Source organism: Perca fluviatilis, chromosome 9 (genome assembly GCF_010015445.1).
Source record: "Perca fluviatilis chromosome 9, GENO_Pfluv_1.0, whole genome shotgun sequence".
NCBI lineage: Eukaryota > Metazoa > Chordata > Actinopteri > Perciformes > Percidae > Perca > Perca fluviatilis.
Window position 1 is genome coordinate 37,871,316 of NC_053120.1, and position 18,934 is coordinate 37,890,249.

Below are 18,934 nucleotides of genomic sequence, written 5' to 3' on the forward strand. Positions count from 1 at the left end.
ATAAAAGTGAGTTACAGGTGTGGGAACAGGTGTACGTCTGAAAATACTGACCTCTGGGAGTATAAGGCATTAACACTAAATCATATTGTTACAATATGTAATATCTATTTTATTTTTTTAATTATAATCAGGATGTCTATGACTTTTCTAACTAAAATTACTTCTCACACTTATGGATTGAATAACAAATTTACACTTTATTACGTCTAGTAAAACGGCAAATAAAAAGTGTGCAAAATATCTAGAAATCTTACAACACCTGGGGTGAACAAAAATAAATGCACATGCTGTATTACCAACAGAGTAAAGGAGATGATGCATATGGCAGACAAATGTATTTTGGTCGCGCATTGAGTTGCTCTGTATTTAGTCCAGGTTTATTCAACATATGACTTAATTCCAGTTGCAATCAAAAGCAAGCACCATGTACAGTATATGTGGTAGTTGAGTAGATTTGACACTGTGTTATGTTCCTCTCAGTAGACTTCATCAGTGTGGTACAGCCAGGCATGAAGGTAGGAGTCTGGGTGGTCATCAGCTGTCTCCACTTAAGATTGATTTGGATGGATGTAACACCTTTAGGATGCGATCGCTCTTTGTAAGATCTGCAGGGAGTTCATTATTCTGCAAAAGACACAAGAAAAAGTCTACAAGCTGAAATGATCTGCTCATGTTCTGTCCGTTTACTATCTAATCTTTAAAGCCTAAGTGCCTTACCTTGTTGGGTAGTGTGGGGTCTGCGTTGGCCCTAAGCAGCAGCAGAACAGTTCGGATATTTCCACCCATAACAGCAGCATGTAGGGCAGTAGAGCCATTCTGGAGACAACAAATACACATATTCATAATGCTTATGGAGAGGCGTTGCATTCTCCAGTTTTTAACAAATATAAACCTGCTCTTCATCCAGTGCTGCAGGGTTAGTATTAAATTAATAGTTTGACATTTTGGGAAATATGCTTAGTCCCTTTTTTAAATCTTGTTGGTTTAATATGTAAAAACAAAACAAAAAACATAAGTGAAGTTGAGATTTTTGCAGGGAGTTATGTGCCAGACTATTTCTTGGCCTGGAGCAGTGACCTCCTGAACAGAGCCAGGCTAGCTGTTTCCCCCTGTTTCCAGTCTTTATGCTAAGCTAAGCTAACTGGCTGCTGGCTGTTTCTTCATTTTGGATGGACAGACGTGAGAGCGGTACTACAAAAGTGAAAAGACCACTGGCAGTAGCTCAGTCCATAGGGACTTGGCTTGGGAACCAGAGGATCTCAGTTCAAGTCCCCGTATGGACAGAGTGTGGACTGGTAGCTAGAGAGGTGCCAGTTCACCTCCAGGGCACTGTTAATGTGCCCTTGAGCAAGGCACCGAACCGCCAACTGCTCGAGCGCCTTGGGCAGCCCCCTCACTCTGGCATCTCTCCATTTGTGCACGTATAGGTCCTGGGCATGTGTGTGTATTTCAGGCCTGTGTGTAACTAACAACAGAGTGAAAAATGTAATTTTAACCTTGCGGGATTAATAAAGTATGTCTTTACATTCAGGTTTTACAGGGGTTTATGTGCCAGACTATCTTCCTGGAGTCTTTATGGTATTCCATGCTAACCGTCTCCTCGCTGTAGCTACATATTTACCATACAGAAATGAGATGACACAACATGAAACTTTGCTCCAAGTATCACCGGGGGCTCTACACCTTAACGAAAGCATTGAGAACATTGGTTGTGTACCCAGAGTTTACTAAAAAAGGTTTTGAACAACTCACCGTAGCTCTTGTTGTTTCCGGCCGCTACCACCTCGGCAGTCAAAACGAGTCGATATCAAAACAAGTAGCCACAGATTTAGTATATCCCGTGTGCACCGGTGTAGTTAAGTTGTACTGGTGATACTTCGAACAAAGTCTCATGTTGTGTCGAGCCTTCTTAGTGTTTTAAAAATAGCTATTTTGAGGCTAGCATAAAAGTGCCCCTAGCACTCCCATTCAAAAGGCCTTTTGACCAAAAAACGAGATTACGGTAAATCTTAAAAGTGACGCTTCTGTCCTAATTATGCTTTTAAACTAAAGTTTGACTCGGGTACATTCACAAAAAAACCCTAGGTTGCATTTTGGCGAGAGTTACGCTTTAACACTTAGCAAGAAAGCGAGTAAACATATTTCCCAAAATGTTCCAAGTCAATAGCAGCATCCTCTACCTTGAGAAGGCCAACTGAAGGAGAAAACTTGAGAAGTTCCTCGATGACGCTGTTGTGTCCCTTAAAAGCAGCTTTGAATAACGCTGTTGATCCATCCTTGAAAAACAACAGAGAAAGCATATAATTATCTAACAAAACAATCTCCACTAAAGGTCTTGTTGCTCTGATGCTTTCAACTATATTGCATGGTCCTCTTTCGACTGCATATTTTTCGTCAATATTGAAAACACAATTATTTAACACGATTACTCATTGACTTTTGGAAAGATGTTGCATTTATTGAATTTAAAAAACTGTGAAATCCCCTTGAACTGTGACATTTCCCTTCATACTTTCCCTGTTTGAACTTCTTTTTCTCATTCAAAACACAAGACAAAATAAGAGTTTACTTGCAAAACGTGATGTGCAAAATAATCGCTTTTCTCGATTTTTCTGTTTTTTGTGATCGTTAGAAGCTGAAATCGTAATCACAATAAAAAAATTGGTTAATTGCACAGCCCTAGTACAAACTATTATATCTAAAAGAACTACATACGTGTCTGTCAGCGTCCCGATCTGCACCACGTAAGAGTAGCACCCTCACCACCTCACTGTGACCCATCTGGGCTGCCATCCACAGGGCGGCAGTGCCGTCCTGGAGAACACATTTGGGGGACGACACATAAGGACATAAGAGGGAGGAGGTGAAACGGAAGAGGAATATTAATCGCTGCAGGATATCCTGAAGGGATGAGAGGAGCGGTGAGCTAAAGAGGCCACTGTATGTGTGACTATGACCAGCGGTGGAATGTTACGTTTACTCCAGTACTGTACTTGAATACTTCTTCCACCACTGACTATGACCTTTCAATCTGTAAAAAAAATAATAGCTAAAGAGGTGAGGACAATACCTCCCTCGCTTGGTTAACCTTGGCACCACATGACAACAGCTGACGAATCACGTTCACATGGCCCTCCTGGGCAGCGAGAAACAGAGGCGTGGCACCGTCCTGAAACATAGAAGGAGAGTCCTCTCACACACAGGGTAACACCTTGCTGCTGTACTTAGACCTATAGAAACAACTGGCAGAAAATTTTCCAACTAATCAAAAAGTGTATTACTAACATAATACTTTAATACTACTATTTGATAAATATATGTATGTGCAGTGAGGTTGTTTTTCCTTGCCTAAAGACAGACACTAATCCTGCCAAATGTCAGTCGTGTATGACTCAGCAGTCTGCAGAAACCTGAGAGGCTGGATTCTAGCAGCTGGGACACTGTGTGCAACTGAACCATTATGTTCCGACAGACAGACAGACAGACAGACAGACAGACAGACAGAAAGACAGACGGACAGACGGACAGACGGACAGACGGACAGACAGACAGACAGACGGACAGACAGACAGACAGAAAGACAGACAGAAAGACAGACGGACAGACGGACAGATGTACAGATGGACAGACAGACAGACGGCCAGAGGCACTGACAGTGAGAGGGAGACAGGTCTAATAAAGAGGCTGAAGATGTGGCTCACATTCAGCTGGTCGTGAACATTGGCTCCATGCTTCAACAGGGTGCTCACCACCTTGGAGTGTCCGTACTGACAGGCGACTGTGAGAGCTGTGCCACCATCCTGTGACAAAAACACAAGAAAAACTATTTAGCAGCAGTCTATATCGACGGTGTTTCATTTGGGGGATTGTTCAGGTGCCGTCGGAAATTCCGTCACTTTCCGCTTTCTTCCCGTCCTCCAATTTCCACCAACTGGGGAACGGCTGCGGATCCGCTCTGGAACGGCGGCGGAGTCATTAGGTTTCCATTAAAGTCAATGTGTGTATTTCCACTGACTGCAGAACGGCTCACATTCTGACTCCGGCCCAGCTCCGGCGATCCGCAGCCCTCTGGAGCAGATACGCAGAGCTTCTGTTTTTGCCGGACCCCGGAGAGCTCCGCAGCAACTCAGCACACGGCAGATAGTGGTTCTATTCTATGTGAATTCGTGAGATCTCGTGGGTCCTCGTGACTACAGCTGTCAGTCATGGCCGCAGCCATGCCGCAACAAATCCAGACCTAGTGGGTATTGACGGACGGCGGAGCCGACACGCAGCGGAGCCGGCCCACAGACGTTCTGCATTCTGTGGAAATCCGGGGTTAGCATTCTAAACTCCTGACGATTTATGGTTAAAAGAAATGCCAATAAACCAGAGCACATTTTTTCTCCCATCCCGGAATGTTATGTGGACTAGCCAGACCCTCCTCCGCAGCGCTGTGGAGGAAGGTCTGGCAATGCGAGACTAACATAGCAGTAAGAATAACAGTCACCACTGTGTGTTACATGCTGCGGAGAGAACATCTCTTAAAGTGCTCATATTATGCTTTTTGGCTTTTTCCCTTTCCTTTATTGTGTTATATATCTTTTTTGTGCATGTTATATATTTACAAAGTGAAAAAGCCCAAAGTCCACCCCAAAGGGACTTACCATCTCCAACAGAAAACACTGTTCACCAACTGCTCCAAACAGCTCTATTGTAGTCCAGCCTTTACTTCAGAGACAAACGTGCGTCACTTTGTAACACATTACGTTATAATGCTCGCCTAGCTGCTAGCGTGGCACGCCCTCATACTCTGCTTCTGACTGGCTAGTAGTCCTTACCTATACTGTGCATGTGCGACTCCCAACAAAAATGGAACAGAAGTGAGATGCCGCACTCTGTAGCTAAAACAGAGAGCTCAACACACAGGGTGAAAAGAGGAGCTGCAGCAATGTGCAGTACAACAAAAATATGGTGTTTTTTGAAAATTAAACCACATAAACCTATTCTGGTATAACCTCTAAATACAATTATGAACCTGAAAATAAACATAATATGAGCACTTTAAGTCTCCAGAGTTGTAAAAAAGCAGCCTGTGCCTCATTTTGTTTACTGATCTCTACACAGAGCACTCTGATTCCCTGAGATGATAGCATGACAGCAGTCTCCATCACACCCAGTATTATAAAGACTGTGATGAACATGCATTGCTGCATACCTTAGTCTGGAATTCCGTGGAGGCACCGAATTCAAAGAGGAGTTTCACAATGTCATTGTGTCCCTGCTGGGAGGCGAAGAACAGGGCGGTAGAACCTGTCTGAAAAGGACAATTTAAAAAAGAGATACTGCTGTTTTCACTTGAAAAAAAGACTTTCCATGTTTATATGTATTATAAGTGTAAAATAGAACAGAAAAACATCAAGAGTCCAGGAGTCTTCATAGGCAGTCTTTAAGTTGTTTCAGGTGTCAACATCATCACCCCATGCCCCTCTTCTAGCCCTGCCCATGCTTAAATATTATCTTAAAACCAAGACTATACTGATGTGCTTCCTACAGCCAAACTCATTTTCAAACATAAAACTGACATTACAGAAGCTACATTTAAAGATATCTATATCTATATCTATATCTAAATGTGTAGCTAAAACCAGAAAACAGTAATCTTATCTTAGTAAAAAGACAGGAAACTTCTTTGTTTAAAGGTCCCATTACATGGTCTCTTTGGATGCTTTCATATAGACCTTAGTGGTCCCCTAAAACTGTATCTGAAGTCTCTTTTATATAGACCTTAGTGGTCCCCTAAAACTGTATCTGAAGTCTCTTTTATATAGACCTTAGTGGTCCCCCTAATACTGTATCTGAAGTGTCTTTTATATAGATCTTAGTGGTCCCCTAATACTGTATCTGAAGTCTCTTTTATATAGACCTTAGTGGTCCCCTAATACTGTATCTGAAGTCTCTTTTATATAGACCTTAGTGGTCCCCTAATACTGTATCTGAAGTGTCTTTTATATAGACCTTAGTGGTCCCCTAATACTGTATCTGAAGTCTCTTTTATATAGGCCTTAGTGGTCCCCTAATACTGTATCTGAAGTCTCTTTTATATAGACCTTAGTGGTCCCCTAATACTGTATCTGAAGTCTCTTTTATATAGACCTTAGTGGTCCCTTAATACTGTATCTGAAGTCTCTTTTATATAGGCCTTAGTGGTCCCCTAATACTGTATCTGAAGTCTCTTTCCTGAAATTCAGCCTTGGTGCAGAATTACAGCCACTAGAGGCAGTCCCACAATGAGCTTTCCTTAGGATGTGCCATTTCTGTGTCTGTAGCTATTGAGGAGGAGAGGGAGGGGGGTGGCAAGGTGGAGGGTGGGGGTGTGGCCTTGACCAACTCCCACTTTGCTCATTTGAAAGCCACAAAAGTCACTGTTGAAAGCCATGATGTCTCTCTCTCATGGGTGGGCCAAATTCTCTGGGTGGGCAAAGCAGAGAAAGGGGAGGTAACCTTGCTCCTTATGACCTCATAAGGAGAAGATTCCAGATCGGCCCATCTGAGCTTTCATTTTCTCAAAGGCAGAGCAGGATACCCAGGGCTCGGTTAACACCTATCGCCATTTCTAGCCACTGGGGGACCATAGGCAGGCTGGGGGAATGCATATTAATGTTAAAAAACCTCATAAAGTGAAATTTTCATGCCATGGGACCTTTAAACCGTACAAAAACTGTGTTTAGTGTAAAAATGACAATTTGCTGTTTTACGGGGGTTAGGTACCAGACTATTTCTTGGCCGGGCGCAGTGACTTCCTGGAGTCTCCGCTGGCAAGTTACCTGGTAACCTCTCAGTGATGAACAGGCTCCAGGTTCACTGTGACTTATGGTATACTGTTTCTGTGGGCTAGCCAGTTATTTCCCCAATCATACCTCTCTCTGGTAGTTGATGTCTGCTCCTTGCATGATAAGTTCTTTGACACATTCAAAATGGCCGCTGTAGGACGCCACCATCAGCGCTGTCGTTCCATACTGAAAAGAAACATGGCAACAATAAATTAGCATTCATAGGTGTTTTTTTTATTGTAGATGACTTGCTGATAATATGGTGATGAAACTGTAAAATCCTTTCCAACTTAACACAGGAAGCCCTCACCCTTTATTATGATGGGGGTGTGGGGGGGGGGGGGACATAAAATGGGTGGTACACACACATCATGCAACCACAGAGGAAAGGCTTGAAGCTCTCTGTGTCCCTACCACAGGTGGGTTATGGGAAAAGCGTGCAGCTGAGCAGCCAGGACATGCAGCGGCCGTACACTGTCTCTGCAGTCCGAGTCCACGCGCCCGCTGTTGAGCAGCAGCTGAAGTAGAGCCAAGTTCCCCTTCCTCGCTGCCCAAAACACAGCATTAGCCAGGGGTGTTTCCTTCTGGAGGGTAAATACACACAACAACCACTGACCTTAAACCACCATTACTGTATTATAATAATAGTATTATACACACTGACAGTAGAGTTACAGCCAGTAAAAACAGCACAGTGTCCTATGCAGGAGTCGAGGTTTAACCCTTGTGTTGTCCTCGGGTCAAATTTGACCCGTTTTCAACGTTTTTTTATATCAGAATATGGGTTTCTTTGAACCAAAATGCCCAAAAATAACATGGATGCATGGATGTAAGTTGTTGGAACCCATACAACAATCTTTGCACGTAAAATTAATGATTACTTTTATTGAATTTGAGGTGTTTCTATTATTCTATTTTATAAACATGTTTAAATGGTTTTAAAACAGTATTGTGACTAAACTTTGACATAAACCAGTCTGTGATTCACTCAACATCCTGTGATCTGAACTATTAGTCAAAATAATTCATAATTTCTGCTTTTTTAACTCAAAAATTAGGTATAATGTCATACAAATTAGGTTTCATTGACCATGAATTTAAAAATAAAACGTTGTAAAAAGTGACAAAAATGTTTTAAAAAGTTTCAAAAGCGTAAAAAAAGAGCCAAAAACGCTGTAAAAAGCACCAAAGAATTCAAATTTAGAGTCAAACAAACACTGTTCCCTGTTACTCTTTCCGAGTAGACATTAGGGCTGCACAATATATCGTTTTTTTTAGAGGTGGCAAATAAAATCGATTCATGTATGTATCGTGATTTATTTTTAAAATCGATTCTTTCCCCCCAGTATCGATATTTAGGGCCCGAGCACGAAAGTGCAAGGCCCCAACGGTGCCTTGCACTGAAAGTGCGAAGGAACCTATTGTTTTTCGTCAGATTATTTTTCCGAGTCCATCGTCGCATTTTTGAGGGGGTTAGCATGCACGAAAACTCACAACAATTTGCAAACATGTCACAACTGGTGAAAATTGCAAAGATTCAAAATAATTACTCATATGCACCACTAGGTGGCGCTATTGCAGAAAAACACGCGTTTGGCCCTATAACTCCCAAGCCGTACATCGCACATTCAAAAACCATATATCTTCGCATTCCCTGGATCCAGCCGAATCTCCTGATATAGGCCACGCCCATTTCCGCCTAGACTTTTATGCGTGAAAAATGGCGATTTATTGACCTACTTTGCCGAACTCCTCCTAGACCGTGCGACCGATCTGCATGAAACTTGGCAGGTAGCATCTCCAGACGGACCTGACAAAAAGTTATCCAAAGATTTTTTATAGGATAAAAATTGCACATATTACGTACAAACAAATGTATGTAGCTAAGTATGAAAACACCAACTTTGCCATATCTCAACCAAAATAATTGCTATTAACGCAAAACTTAAGATTCTTGTTTGCCATGACCCTCTGGAGGTGCCCCACACATTTTACGAACATTGCCCACTAGGGGGCACTACAAGTACATAAAGTTTATACCTCTTGAACTGCTCATCCGATTTTTACAAAATTTGATGGGTACCATCTAGGGCCACTCATGAGGCCACCCCTATAGTAAGGTACGGACTGTTCAAAGTCGGCGTGGCCTATGTGACCCTAATTTGTTTTAGCCCTTGGGCACATTTTTGACGCCCCCCAATATATACGAAAACCTACAAAAAATTGCCGCCCCACATAAACACCTGGGGGCTTTGCGAGACTGTACAGCGATTTGGCCCATACCTGTAAGCGGGCTCCATAGCGCCCTAATGCGTGGAAGGCCTTAACTTGGACATAGTTGTTCCGATCTTCACCAGATTTAATACCCATATTGCTCTAATCATTGCAGACATATTTCCCATTTACATTCATTAGCCGCCCAACCGGAAGGCGGCCATTTTTAATATGCATTTTTCAGGTGTTTTACATTCTTTCCAACTCATCATAGGCGCGTGACTTCAATCTTCTTGAATCTTTGCAGGAAGTATCTGTTGACCCTCATAATGAAAAGTTATCCAGAGAATTTTGATAGTTGAAAAATGCGGAAGTTATAGCAACTTACTGTCTAAACAGGAAGTTGCGCGTTATCTTGACAACAATTATTCCGATTGCCCGAAACTTGACAAGGATGTTCCTCCCCGCCTGTTTAGCAACTGCGCCAAAGTTGGCTGCAAAATTTTTATTTAATCATCAAAATATTGACATTTGGGAAGCCTACTCTTAGTCTAATTCTCCTGGGGACGTGAGTCCGACCGCCCCAAAACTTGCATATACACTCGGAGGACCCTCGTGACAAAAAGTTATCAAAAGAATATTGATAGCTGAAACAATGCGCAAGTTATGGAGGACCAACTTCCTGTAGGTGGGAGTGGAAACAGGAATGGTTATATCTTGCCAACGGCTATTCCAATGGACACAAAACTTAAGAAAGTTGTTCCTCATGTGCCAATGAGGCTGTTTGCCAAATATGTCATCAATTGCTAATTGAGCGAAACCTACTTTTTTTAACTCCTCCTAGAGCATGAGTCCCATCTGCACAAAAATGTGCATGTAGACTTGGTGGACCCTCATGACAAAAATATATCAAAAGAATTTTGATAGCTAACACAATGCGCAAATTACAGAGGACCAACTTCCTGTAGGTGGGTGTGGAAACATGAACGGTTTTATCTTGGCAAAAGTTTTGCGATTTACATGAAACTAAGAATGTGTGGTCTACATGTGATGTTGCATTTGCCAGTACCCCCCGGGGCAAGAAGTGAGGGCCCGTCATCGCTGCTTGCAGCTTTAATTTAAATTAATTTTTGTACCAATGATTCACCTAAATATTTTCTGTTTATACAGTACGGTGATACATCATATACGTTATGTAGTCGCTGACCGAAAACAGAAAATGCACAAAATACATACAGACTGACTGACTGACATTTTTCAGGAATGTCTCATGATATATTATCTCTAGAAGGGTGTTATTCAACTTTGGTTTTTGTTAAAGAAGGAAAAGAAAATCGCAATATTCAATACTATCGAATTGCAATACTTCTAGAATCGCTATAATAAAAATGGCAATACAAATCAAATCGTCATTTATATTAAATTCAATGTTCAATTTGGTCAATACAATTTTTTTGGAAATAATTTCCTTACATTTGTTTTAAATTCAACAAACAAGTTATTGTATTTTAGCAAAACACTGAAAGCTGCAGAACTGAGAAGCCTACACTTTAATATCAAGCTATATCGTTATCGCGATATTCAACGTTATCGCATAGCGCATATTTTCCTCATGTGCAGCCCTAGTATGATTCAGGGCTTTGAATAAAGTATTTTGCATCAAACAGCGCACACATACGCAAGAGCAGCACACTACACAGGTTAATGTGTCAAATTGAAGTAGGACCACAGGCCGTGATGTCCTATAGCCTAGGATTGCTGTGAAGTTTGTAATAAACAGCCTCGCGGTGCTTTAGTTAAATACACCACGTCGTTAGATAATCCCTGAAAATGAATGAAAGTAGGCTACACTTTAAGAGGAAGCAGGTGTGATCTGGTTTCTCATTGAGGCCCTCTGGGATGCGTGCAGAGAATGATGGATCACGGAAAAGGCTGGTTTACCTTAAAAGACATCCTGCAGACCTTTATTGGTGACTCATGGTTCTTCCTGCGCGCTAATTCATTAGAGACGGTGCGGAGCGCCACTCGCCTGTTTTTGCTGCACTGTGTCTGGGTGTAGACGGCGCCGGTTCGCGGACATAACAACACACAGCCCGACAGTCAGCTGAGCGCTGCAGTCACTGCTGCACCGAGGCACGCAGCCGGCCGCCGGGTGGCGCTGCTGAGCACACACACACACACACACACGCACGCACGCACGCACGCACGCACGCACACACACACACACACACACACACACACACACACACACGCTTTAGGCTATTTCTAGTTGCACCACTGTCGAAATTACGTTGGTACCCCTGGAGTATTAAAAAGCACAACAATCACAATAAAAACACAAAAAGAATATGCTTTTTTTATTTCTTAAAAAGGCAGATAAGGTATTGCACATCCTCGCCATGTTAATAGCATCAGCATCATAGATAGATAAATAATAAATAACTTGGAGGTGTAAAAACATTGGTTTGATGAATTGGATATGAGACTATGAACCATTTTACAGTTTCACTGCTTGGGGGAACAAACGCATGCACGCACGCGCACGCACACACACACACACACACACACACACACACACACACACACACACACACACACACACACACACACACATTTGATTTAGCCTACTCAATGCTTCAGTATTATTATGATATGATATATAGATTATGATATACTTGTACTTGAGTTTATCTAATTGTTCTATTCCACTACATTTCAAAGCAAATTAGTCATTTTACTCCACTACATTTATTTGGCAGCTGTAGTTCATTTATTATTATTTAATTTTTACATTACTGTAAATAAATGTGTGATAAACTCATAAATTACAACACTGATTAAACAAGTGGTCCTTAACTTGTTTGGCTCCCGTCCCTTACAGTACTAGTTTGGGGCCCCTTGTCACATTTCATTCATTTCATCTTTAACAACAGCGTCCCACCTGTCTGTCCCCTCCGCCCGTCTCACCACCACGGGGCGCAGAGCATTCAGCCGCTCTGCTCCCCGTCTCTGGAATTCATTACCACCCCAACTCAGAAAAATCGATTCATTCCCCAATTTCAAATTGCAACTCAAAACACATCTGTTTAAAACTGCCTATTCCACTTGATGTCAATTGCTCTGCCTCTTTCTGTTGTTTTATTGCTGTTGTATTCGTTATTTTTTTGCTGTTTTTAAATGTCTTATGTATCCCTGTACGGTGACCTTGAGTACCGAGAAAGGCGCCTTTAAATAAAATGTATAATTATTATTATTTAACAGTGAGTTGTTAGCATCATTTCCACCAAATAGTGATTTATGCCTCTAAGCTGCACAGTTGACAGTTTCAATTTGTCTAACTGTTCCAGGCCCATATATGTCTAATTTTACATTATTTCACAACAATGCAAAGATTTGAGAATTCTTTTTTTTAATTACAAGTTTGTGTAGCAGAACATTGTTTTTTCTGCCCCATTAATCATCTCACAACCCCAACGATGCATTTTAGTTTTCATTTTTTATTTAAGTAAATGATCGGTGTACTTCCTCCACAGCTGTTTTTTGGAAAGTTAGCTGTCAGGTGTTATGCTCACTTACAAACAGGTCATTGAAGGATTTACAATATTGCAGCTTTAGCTCTCTCTAAACGATAATAGAGGTATTGGAGCAGGCAAAGCATCTTATTTTTGTTGACTAATGTCCTTCTCAGGTGCTGGCATAAGTGTTGATTAAGGGATCCATTAAAGTATAGTGAAAACATGTAGGCTACTTATTGCTAAGCTTTATAAGGAAGGTTGACAGTGAGTCTGTTGCTGTGTAGCGGAGTATCTCTCAGACCATGGGAACAAAACAGACTCACATCCATGAAGGTAAGCTGGCCAGGGCTTTCTATTTCATATGGACTACAGTGTTAGAAAAAAAAATATAACATCTGAAAGTCTACCTTTTATTTTAAAGACATCTTGCATTTTAAAATGCAAATTGCTCAGTTTCATTAATTGTCACGAGACATACACGGCTTTTTGTTTGTTCAGTAAAAAGCCCCTTGTTGTGGAGAGAATCACCTCTGCTAAATTAAACTAAAGTATTTAAGCTTACAGGCTGCTTTGTTCACGCAGCAACATGTACAGTTTGTGCTGTGATCCATTGATAAATTATATATCAGACATATTGCATCTTTTTACATCAAATTGCATTTTAGTGAGAGTTCAGTCATAAAAATTAAATTTTCTGTGAAGAACATGCGGGGTCATGTTAGCAATATAGCCTTGAGGTGTAGAATTCCATGAGAGAGTGCGTATCAACCCCACTTTAGAAATCAATGTAACATTTTTCACTTTTAGAACACACATCTTGGATTTTTATTGCTGTCTCATGTCTTTACTCTACCATGGAATAAGCACATTTAATTATAGAAGCGGAAAAAGTTTAATTTTTGCTGTTGATTAGCTAAAATGGCACATTTTGGACTTGGTAGAGATATTAAAAATATAACATCACCCTCTAGATCTGTGATATTCAACAACGTATCGCATATCGCCTATTTTCCTCATATCGTAGTTTCTATGTGTCTATAAACCTGTCTTTATGTTATCTGTTGATGTATTTGTCAGTGCATAATGCCATGTGCGTGAAACAAATCTCCCTCCTGGGACAATACATATCTATTTATCTATGTATAGCAGTGACGCAGACAGTTTGGGGTCTGACGATTTAGCAACCACCTATAGAATAACTTTACAAAACACTACACAACTATTAAGATTGCACAGCTTGCAATTAGTTTCTGCTCTGGTGTGCTGAGCTCGACAGAAGGTGTGACTCCACCGTGGTGCTTTTGTTCTTGTAGTGCAGCCGGCCTACTTCCTGCTGCGAGCGGCGCTGCTCTCTGTGCTGCTGTGCGGCCCGCAGAGAGTGGCCTCGGACTCAGATGAAGTGGTCCAGACGGAGTGGGAGGTCTGGAAGAGCAGCTACGGCGTAGCTTACGAAGAAATGGTGAGACCGACTCCACATCTCAAATACAAGTGTAAGTACATGTGCTCTGATTCACTTGAGTCTTCCTGTGATGTGTTTTGTGTCATCATGCAGGACGACATGCAAAGGAGGGCCATCTGGGAGGAGAACAAGCACATGATCGAGAACAATAATCAAGGGTTTTTCATGGGGATGAGGCCGTTCACTATGGCCATGAATAAATATGGAGACCTGGTAAGGAGTAGTGTTTTTCTCTCTATGCTAAAAGCTCCACTGCCTACAACCTCAAATCAAAGTATTTGAAGTAAATATAAAGATGTCATTGCATTAATAAATTTATCATTAGTTTATAGACTACATGTACAAAAAAGGGAAATAATCTAAATCCGTGATTGAGCTGAGATGCTTTATGTATTTATTTTATTTAAAATAAAATATTTTTTGGGCATTTCCACCTTTAAAGGGATATGCCACTGTTTGTTAAAATAGGGCTTATCACGGTCTACCCTGGCTGTAGATAGGTGGGCCAATGCATTTTTTTGTCTCAGTGCAAGTAATTAGGTTGTTTTTTTGTCTTTTGTTGGCTCACTTTTACTCACAACATGCTAACCGGCAACATAGGATTCCATTCACTACGCTAAGCTAACTAGCGGCAGCGCTGCCGGTGTTGCACCGGACTAAAACGATGCACGCACAAAAAATGCGTTGGCCCACCTATCTACAGCTAGGGGAGACCATGATAAGCCCTATTTCAACAAACGGTGGCGTATCCCTTTAATAGATAGGAAAGCTGAGATATGAAAGGGGAGAGAGGGGGGGAAGACATGCAGGAAACCATCAGAGGTCAGACTCGAACCCTGGATCTTCTGCACCCGCTCTACCGACTGAGCTAACCCAGCCACTGTTTAATGTTTAAGTCAAAATAAAAACATTGTAGTACAATCAGCTTCTTTTTCTTGCCAAGAGTTGAATGAGACGAGTGAAACCACTCTCATGTTTTTTATGGAAAATATTTAGCTTAGCGTACAATAAGACTCTAGGAAGTTACTGCGTCCGACCAAGAAAAAGTCCAGCAGATAAAACCATAAAATGCCATTTTCAAATTTGTCTTACGGATTAAACGGAGAAAATATAATTAGTGAGCTTTAAAGGTGCTGGTAGATGGTTTTTGTTACTTTTGGAAAGAGCCAGGCTAGCTGTTTCCTCCAGTTTTTAGCGGCTAAGCTATCCGTCTCCTGGCTCTAGCTACATATTTACAGTCTAGTATTCATCTTTTCTTCTAACTGTCAGCAAGAAACTAAGTGTATTCTTTTTTTTATTGGCTAAAAGAAATATGGTAAGTTGTTTTGATTAACCGATATGCCAACATCAATAACACATGGGAAACAATCTTCTTCATGTTCTCCATATGTAGACGAGAAACGAGTACAAGGTTTTGCAAGGTGCCGCGATAGACTCCCAGTTTGTGAAGCGAGGGAAGACCGTCTCGGGCCGAAAGCTGCGTATCAACGCTAAAAAGTTAGATGCTGCGATTGTGGACTACAGGAACATGGGTTATGTCACTGAGGTGAAAGACCAGGTAAGACTCTTCTAAATTCATCTTCAGTGGGGTTTATCCAGACTGAATCATGATCGCCTTCAAATCTCCTGTATGATTTCAAATGTTCTTCGCAGGGTTACTGTGGCTCGTGCTGGGCCTTCAGCACTACGGGAGCTATCGAGGGACAAATATACAAGAGGACAGGTCAGCTTGTATCGTTGAGTGAACAAAACCTGGTGGACTGCTCCAGATCGTATGGTACCTACGGCTGCAGTGGTGCCTGGATGGGCAACGCCTATGACTATGTGGTCAACAACGGGCTGCAGTCAACAAACACCTACCCATACACCTCAGTGGTGAGGCTCAGGATACATTTACATTGCTACGTTTTGGTGTAAGTGGAGTTTTGAGCCAAAAGCAAACTCCAAAAAGTGTTTTTAGCTTCAGTAGAAGAACTTATCTGTGTTCAAACTAACACGCCCAAACCGCATATCTCATGAACATTTTCGTATACTGGCCATGTGCGTACCAGGGGAAAACAGGAGGCAGCATGTATACTCCACCCATTGCTGGTAGTTGCCATGGTAACGTTAGTAGCTTAGTCTCAAAAAACGAGAGATCGTGACCGAATCAGGCGACGAAACATTGGCGTCGGTGTTGGTGTTGCCAAAGGTCTCCGTTTGCGGCCGTTGAGACTGCAACACAACCCCCGTGATTCCAAACCAAAACAGGGTCAGAAGTGTTTTCAAATTTCTCTGGATTAGGGGCTCGGAAATGCCAGAGCAGTGTGAACCCGAGGTGCAAATGTAGCAAAAGATATTCATTTTTAAACCAAAACGTAGCAATGTAAATGTAGCCTTGCATTGCTGGCTCAGCCTCCATCAGAACATTCAAAACGGTTGATCATTCTGTGTCCAGCTTGCCGTTAACTTTAAGCTCTCTGTTTCTCTCAACAGGACACCCAGCCCTGTTACTACGACAGCAGACTTGCAGTTGCCCATATCAAAGACTACAGGTTCCTGCCCAAAGGGGATGAGCAGGCTCTGGCTGATGCCGTGGCAACTATTGGTCCAATCACAGTAGCTCTTGATGCAGATCATTCCAGCTTCCTGTTCTACAGCTCAGGTTAATTGTAAAATTGTTGTGTCGGTGATTCAAATTAGGACATCCTCATACCTAGACGACAGATTGTTTGCCAATGACTCCCAAAACAACATATATGACCGTTGTATTCAACATTGTGAAACGGTCACAGTTTTAAACAAGTGGTTAAAGTTATGAAAAGGAACTACTTGGTTAGGTTTAGGAAAAGATCATGGTTTGGGTTCAAATGAGAATGTTTGTTATGGATGTAAGTCTGTGACATGGTTATGTATTAATGTAGTTATGTTAGTTAACTTAAAAAAAAGTCAACAGTGACTTTTGGTTTCAAATGGGACACAAACAGCAGTCTCCTGGGTGAAAGTCCTGTGTTTGTTTGACCCATCCATCCACCCCATCCTTACACGGCCTTTGGTGCTCTTTATATTACCTCACCTGACTTCCTCCTTTGCTCCTGTCATAATTACTACGGCCACAATATGTCACCGCCTAACAGCAAATGTAAATATGGGCTGGAATAAGCTGCTTGCACAAAAAACCTATATGATTATTTTTTTGGTGATTAAAATATATATATATATATATATATTAAAGCCGCTGTAATCCATATTTTTTTAATTATCTGGAATCAAATTACTACGCCTATGTGAAAGATGTTGCTCATTGTGACACAACCTGATACCCAAAGGGTAGCGTCTTTCAGCTCATTTACTCTTTTTGGTTCTGATAAACCCACTGTACGCTACCTGCCCAGCACCAAACAGCAGACAGACAAAGTTAGCAGTTAGCTGGTGAACATAATAGACCATTTAGCAGCTAAAAGCCAGATAATTAGGAGTTGGTGGAGACCAAAACAAAGCTAAAAGGAGAGTGAATATAAGGCTTTTATTCATCAGGTGGACATAAAAATGACTCCACAAGAATGCTAATGTTGCTCTGTGTCTGTCAGGAATATACGATGAGCCAGCCTGTAACTCTAACAATCTGAGTCACGCGGTGCTGCTGGTCGGCTACGGTTCTGAAGGAGGCCAAGACTACTGGATCATCAAAAACAGGTCAGAAAAACTCTCCACATATAGAATAACATGGGTTGATTTTGTCGAACACTACATTTTCTATTATATATCACATGTACAAGTCTTTCTTGTATTTTGTTTAATTGTTGTTTTTTCGTTTCAGTTGGGGAAGCAGTTGGGGTGAAGGCGGCTACATGCGAATGGTCCGAGATGGCAGAAACACTTGTGGCATCGCGAGCTATGCTTTGTACCCTATTCTATGATTCTGATAAGATGCTTCAGTCGTGTGTTAATGCTGAACTCTTTCACTGCTGTCAGTGGGTCTCGGAAAACAACATCAGCCATTGCTTTAACAGCCCATATCATCTCTAAAACACTCCTGTCATCCATATTTTCTAAACCTTTCTGACACTGTATACACGTTTTGAGCTCACATGAACCTTTGACAGTGAACACTTTGCTTCTCTCAGGGATGTAGTGCACACACCAACCTGTGGCTAGAAATACTGTTAGCCTTCCTAAAGTTTTATTGATTAGTCTAACTCACCAAATACATATAAAAAAACCTGCAATTTAACTAACTGAAAGTGAAACTATGAACAGAAGTAAAAACACGTTCTTCCACTTTCACATGAAAAAGGGGAATGTGGAAGTAATAACACACTATTGGGATTGTGCTGTTACAATTTTATGGTGGTTAATTTTAGCAAATGTTAGCAAACTTGCTGTATAATAGACATTACTTAGTCAGTTCACTGACTTGGGACTTGTGAAATTAACTCACAACTAACACAACAATAACTTGAATATGTTTGAGACAGAACAAATAATATGGTTTCTTTGTATTTTCAATGCAAATAAATGTTTCTGCATTTTTTTTCTACCATTATAAACAATATTTTATACCTAATGGATAAACTGAAATGTTTTGACTTCTGAACTGACTGGTAAATAAAGTGATAACCATTTCATAAGTGTATTTGTCACTTGATCTGCACGTTGCATAGTTTAACCAAACACAGTTCACATACACGATCCACAGCTTCCTACAGTTCCTAATATCTGAAGTTCAACCACACCTCACTGAACCTTGAGCCTAGCTATGCACTAGCTTACACTCATCCACACATACTGTTTCTTACCGTCCCGCTTTTCTTTATGTGTCTCACATAAAAAGCTCCAAGGTCCACCTGCTGCAGGGTTTACCTGGGGAGAGAAGGAGGAGCTTTCTGGGAGAGACGGAGAGGCTTTTTCACTGTTCACGTGGCTTTCTGAATAACTTATAATGCAGTGGAATA

The 18,934-nt window shown here is 41.4% G+C and overlaps 2 protein-coding genes across 3 annotated transcripts; one reads left to right on the top strand and one right to left on the bottom strand.

Annotated features, from left to right (window-relative positions):
- Positions 1-177: 177 nt before the first annotated feature.
- On the bottom strand, positions 178-11,152 carry ankrd29 (ankyrin repeat domain 29). Of its 2 annotated transcripts, XM_039812431.1 has the most exons (10): positions 10,968-11,152; positions 7,286-7,396; positions 6,900-6,998; positions 5,198-5,296; positions 3,702-3,800; positions 3,071-3,169; positions 2,716-2,814; positions 2,181-2,276; positions 718-816; positions 178-624 (listed from the first exon to the last, which is right to left on the bottom strand). In XM_039812431.1, the coding sequence occupies exons 1-10, from the start codon at positions 10,977-10,979 to the stop codon at positions 535-537; spliced, it is 903 nt and encodes a 300-aa protein (XP_039668365.1). In that variant the 5' UTR covers positions 10,980-11,152; the 3' UTR covers positions 178-534. The 2 variants fall into 2 exon arrangements, with proteins under 2 accessions (XP_039668365.1, XP_039668366.1); XM_039812432.1 differs by lacking the exon at positions 10,968-11,152 and having other exon boundaries at positions 7,227-7,396.
- Positions 11,153-12,559: 1,407 nt separating this feature from the next.
- cts12 (cathepsin 12) lies at positions 12,560-18,574 on the top strand. Its single transcript, XM_039812430.1, has 8 exons — positions 12,560-12,874; positions 13,855-14,000; positions 14,094-14,213; positions 15,394-15,558; positions 15,654-15,875; positions 16,476-16,644; positions 17,570-17,675; positions 17,800-18,574. The coding sequence occupies exons 1-8, from the start codon at positions 12,844-12,846 to the stop codon at positions 17,897-17,899; spliced, it is 1,059 nt and encodes a 352-aa protein (XP_039668364.1). The 5' UTR covers positions 12,560-12,843; the 3' UTR covers positions 17,900-18,574.
- The last annotated feature ends 360 nt before the right edge of the window (positions 18,575-18,934 follow it).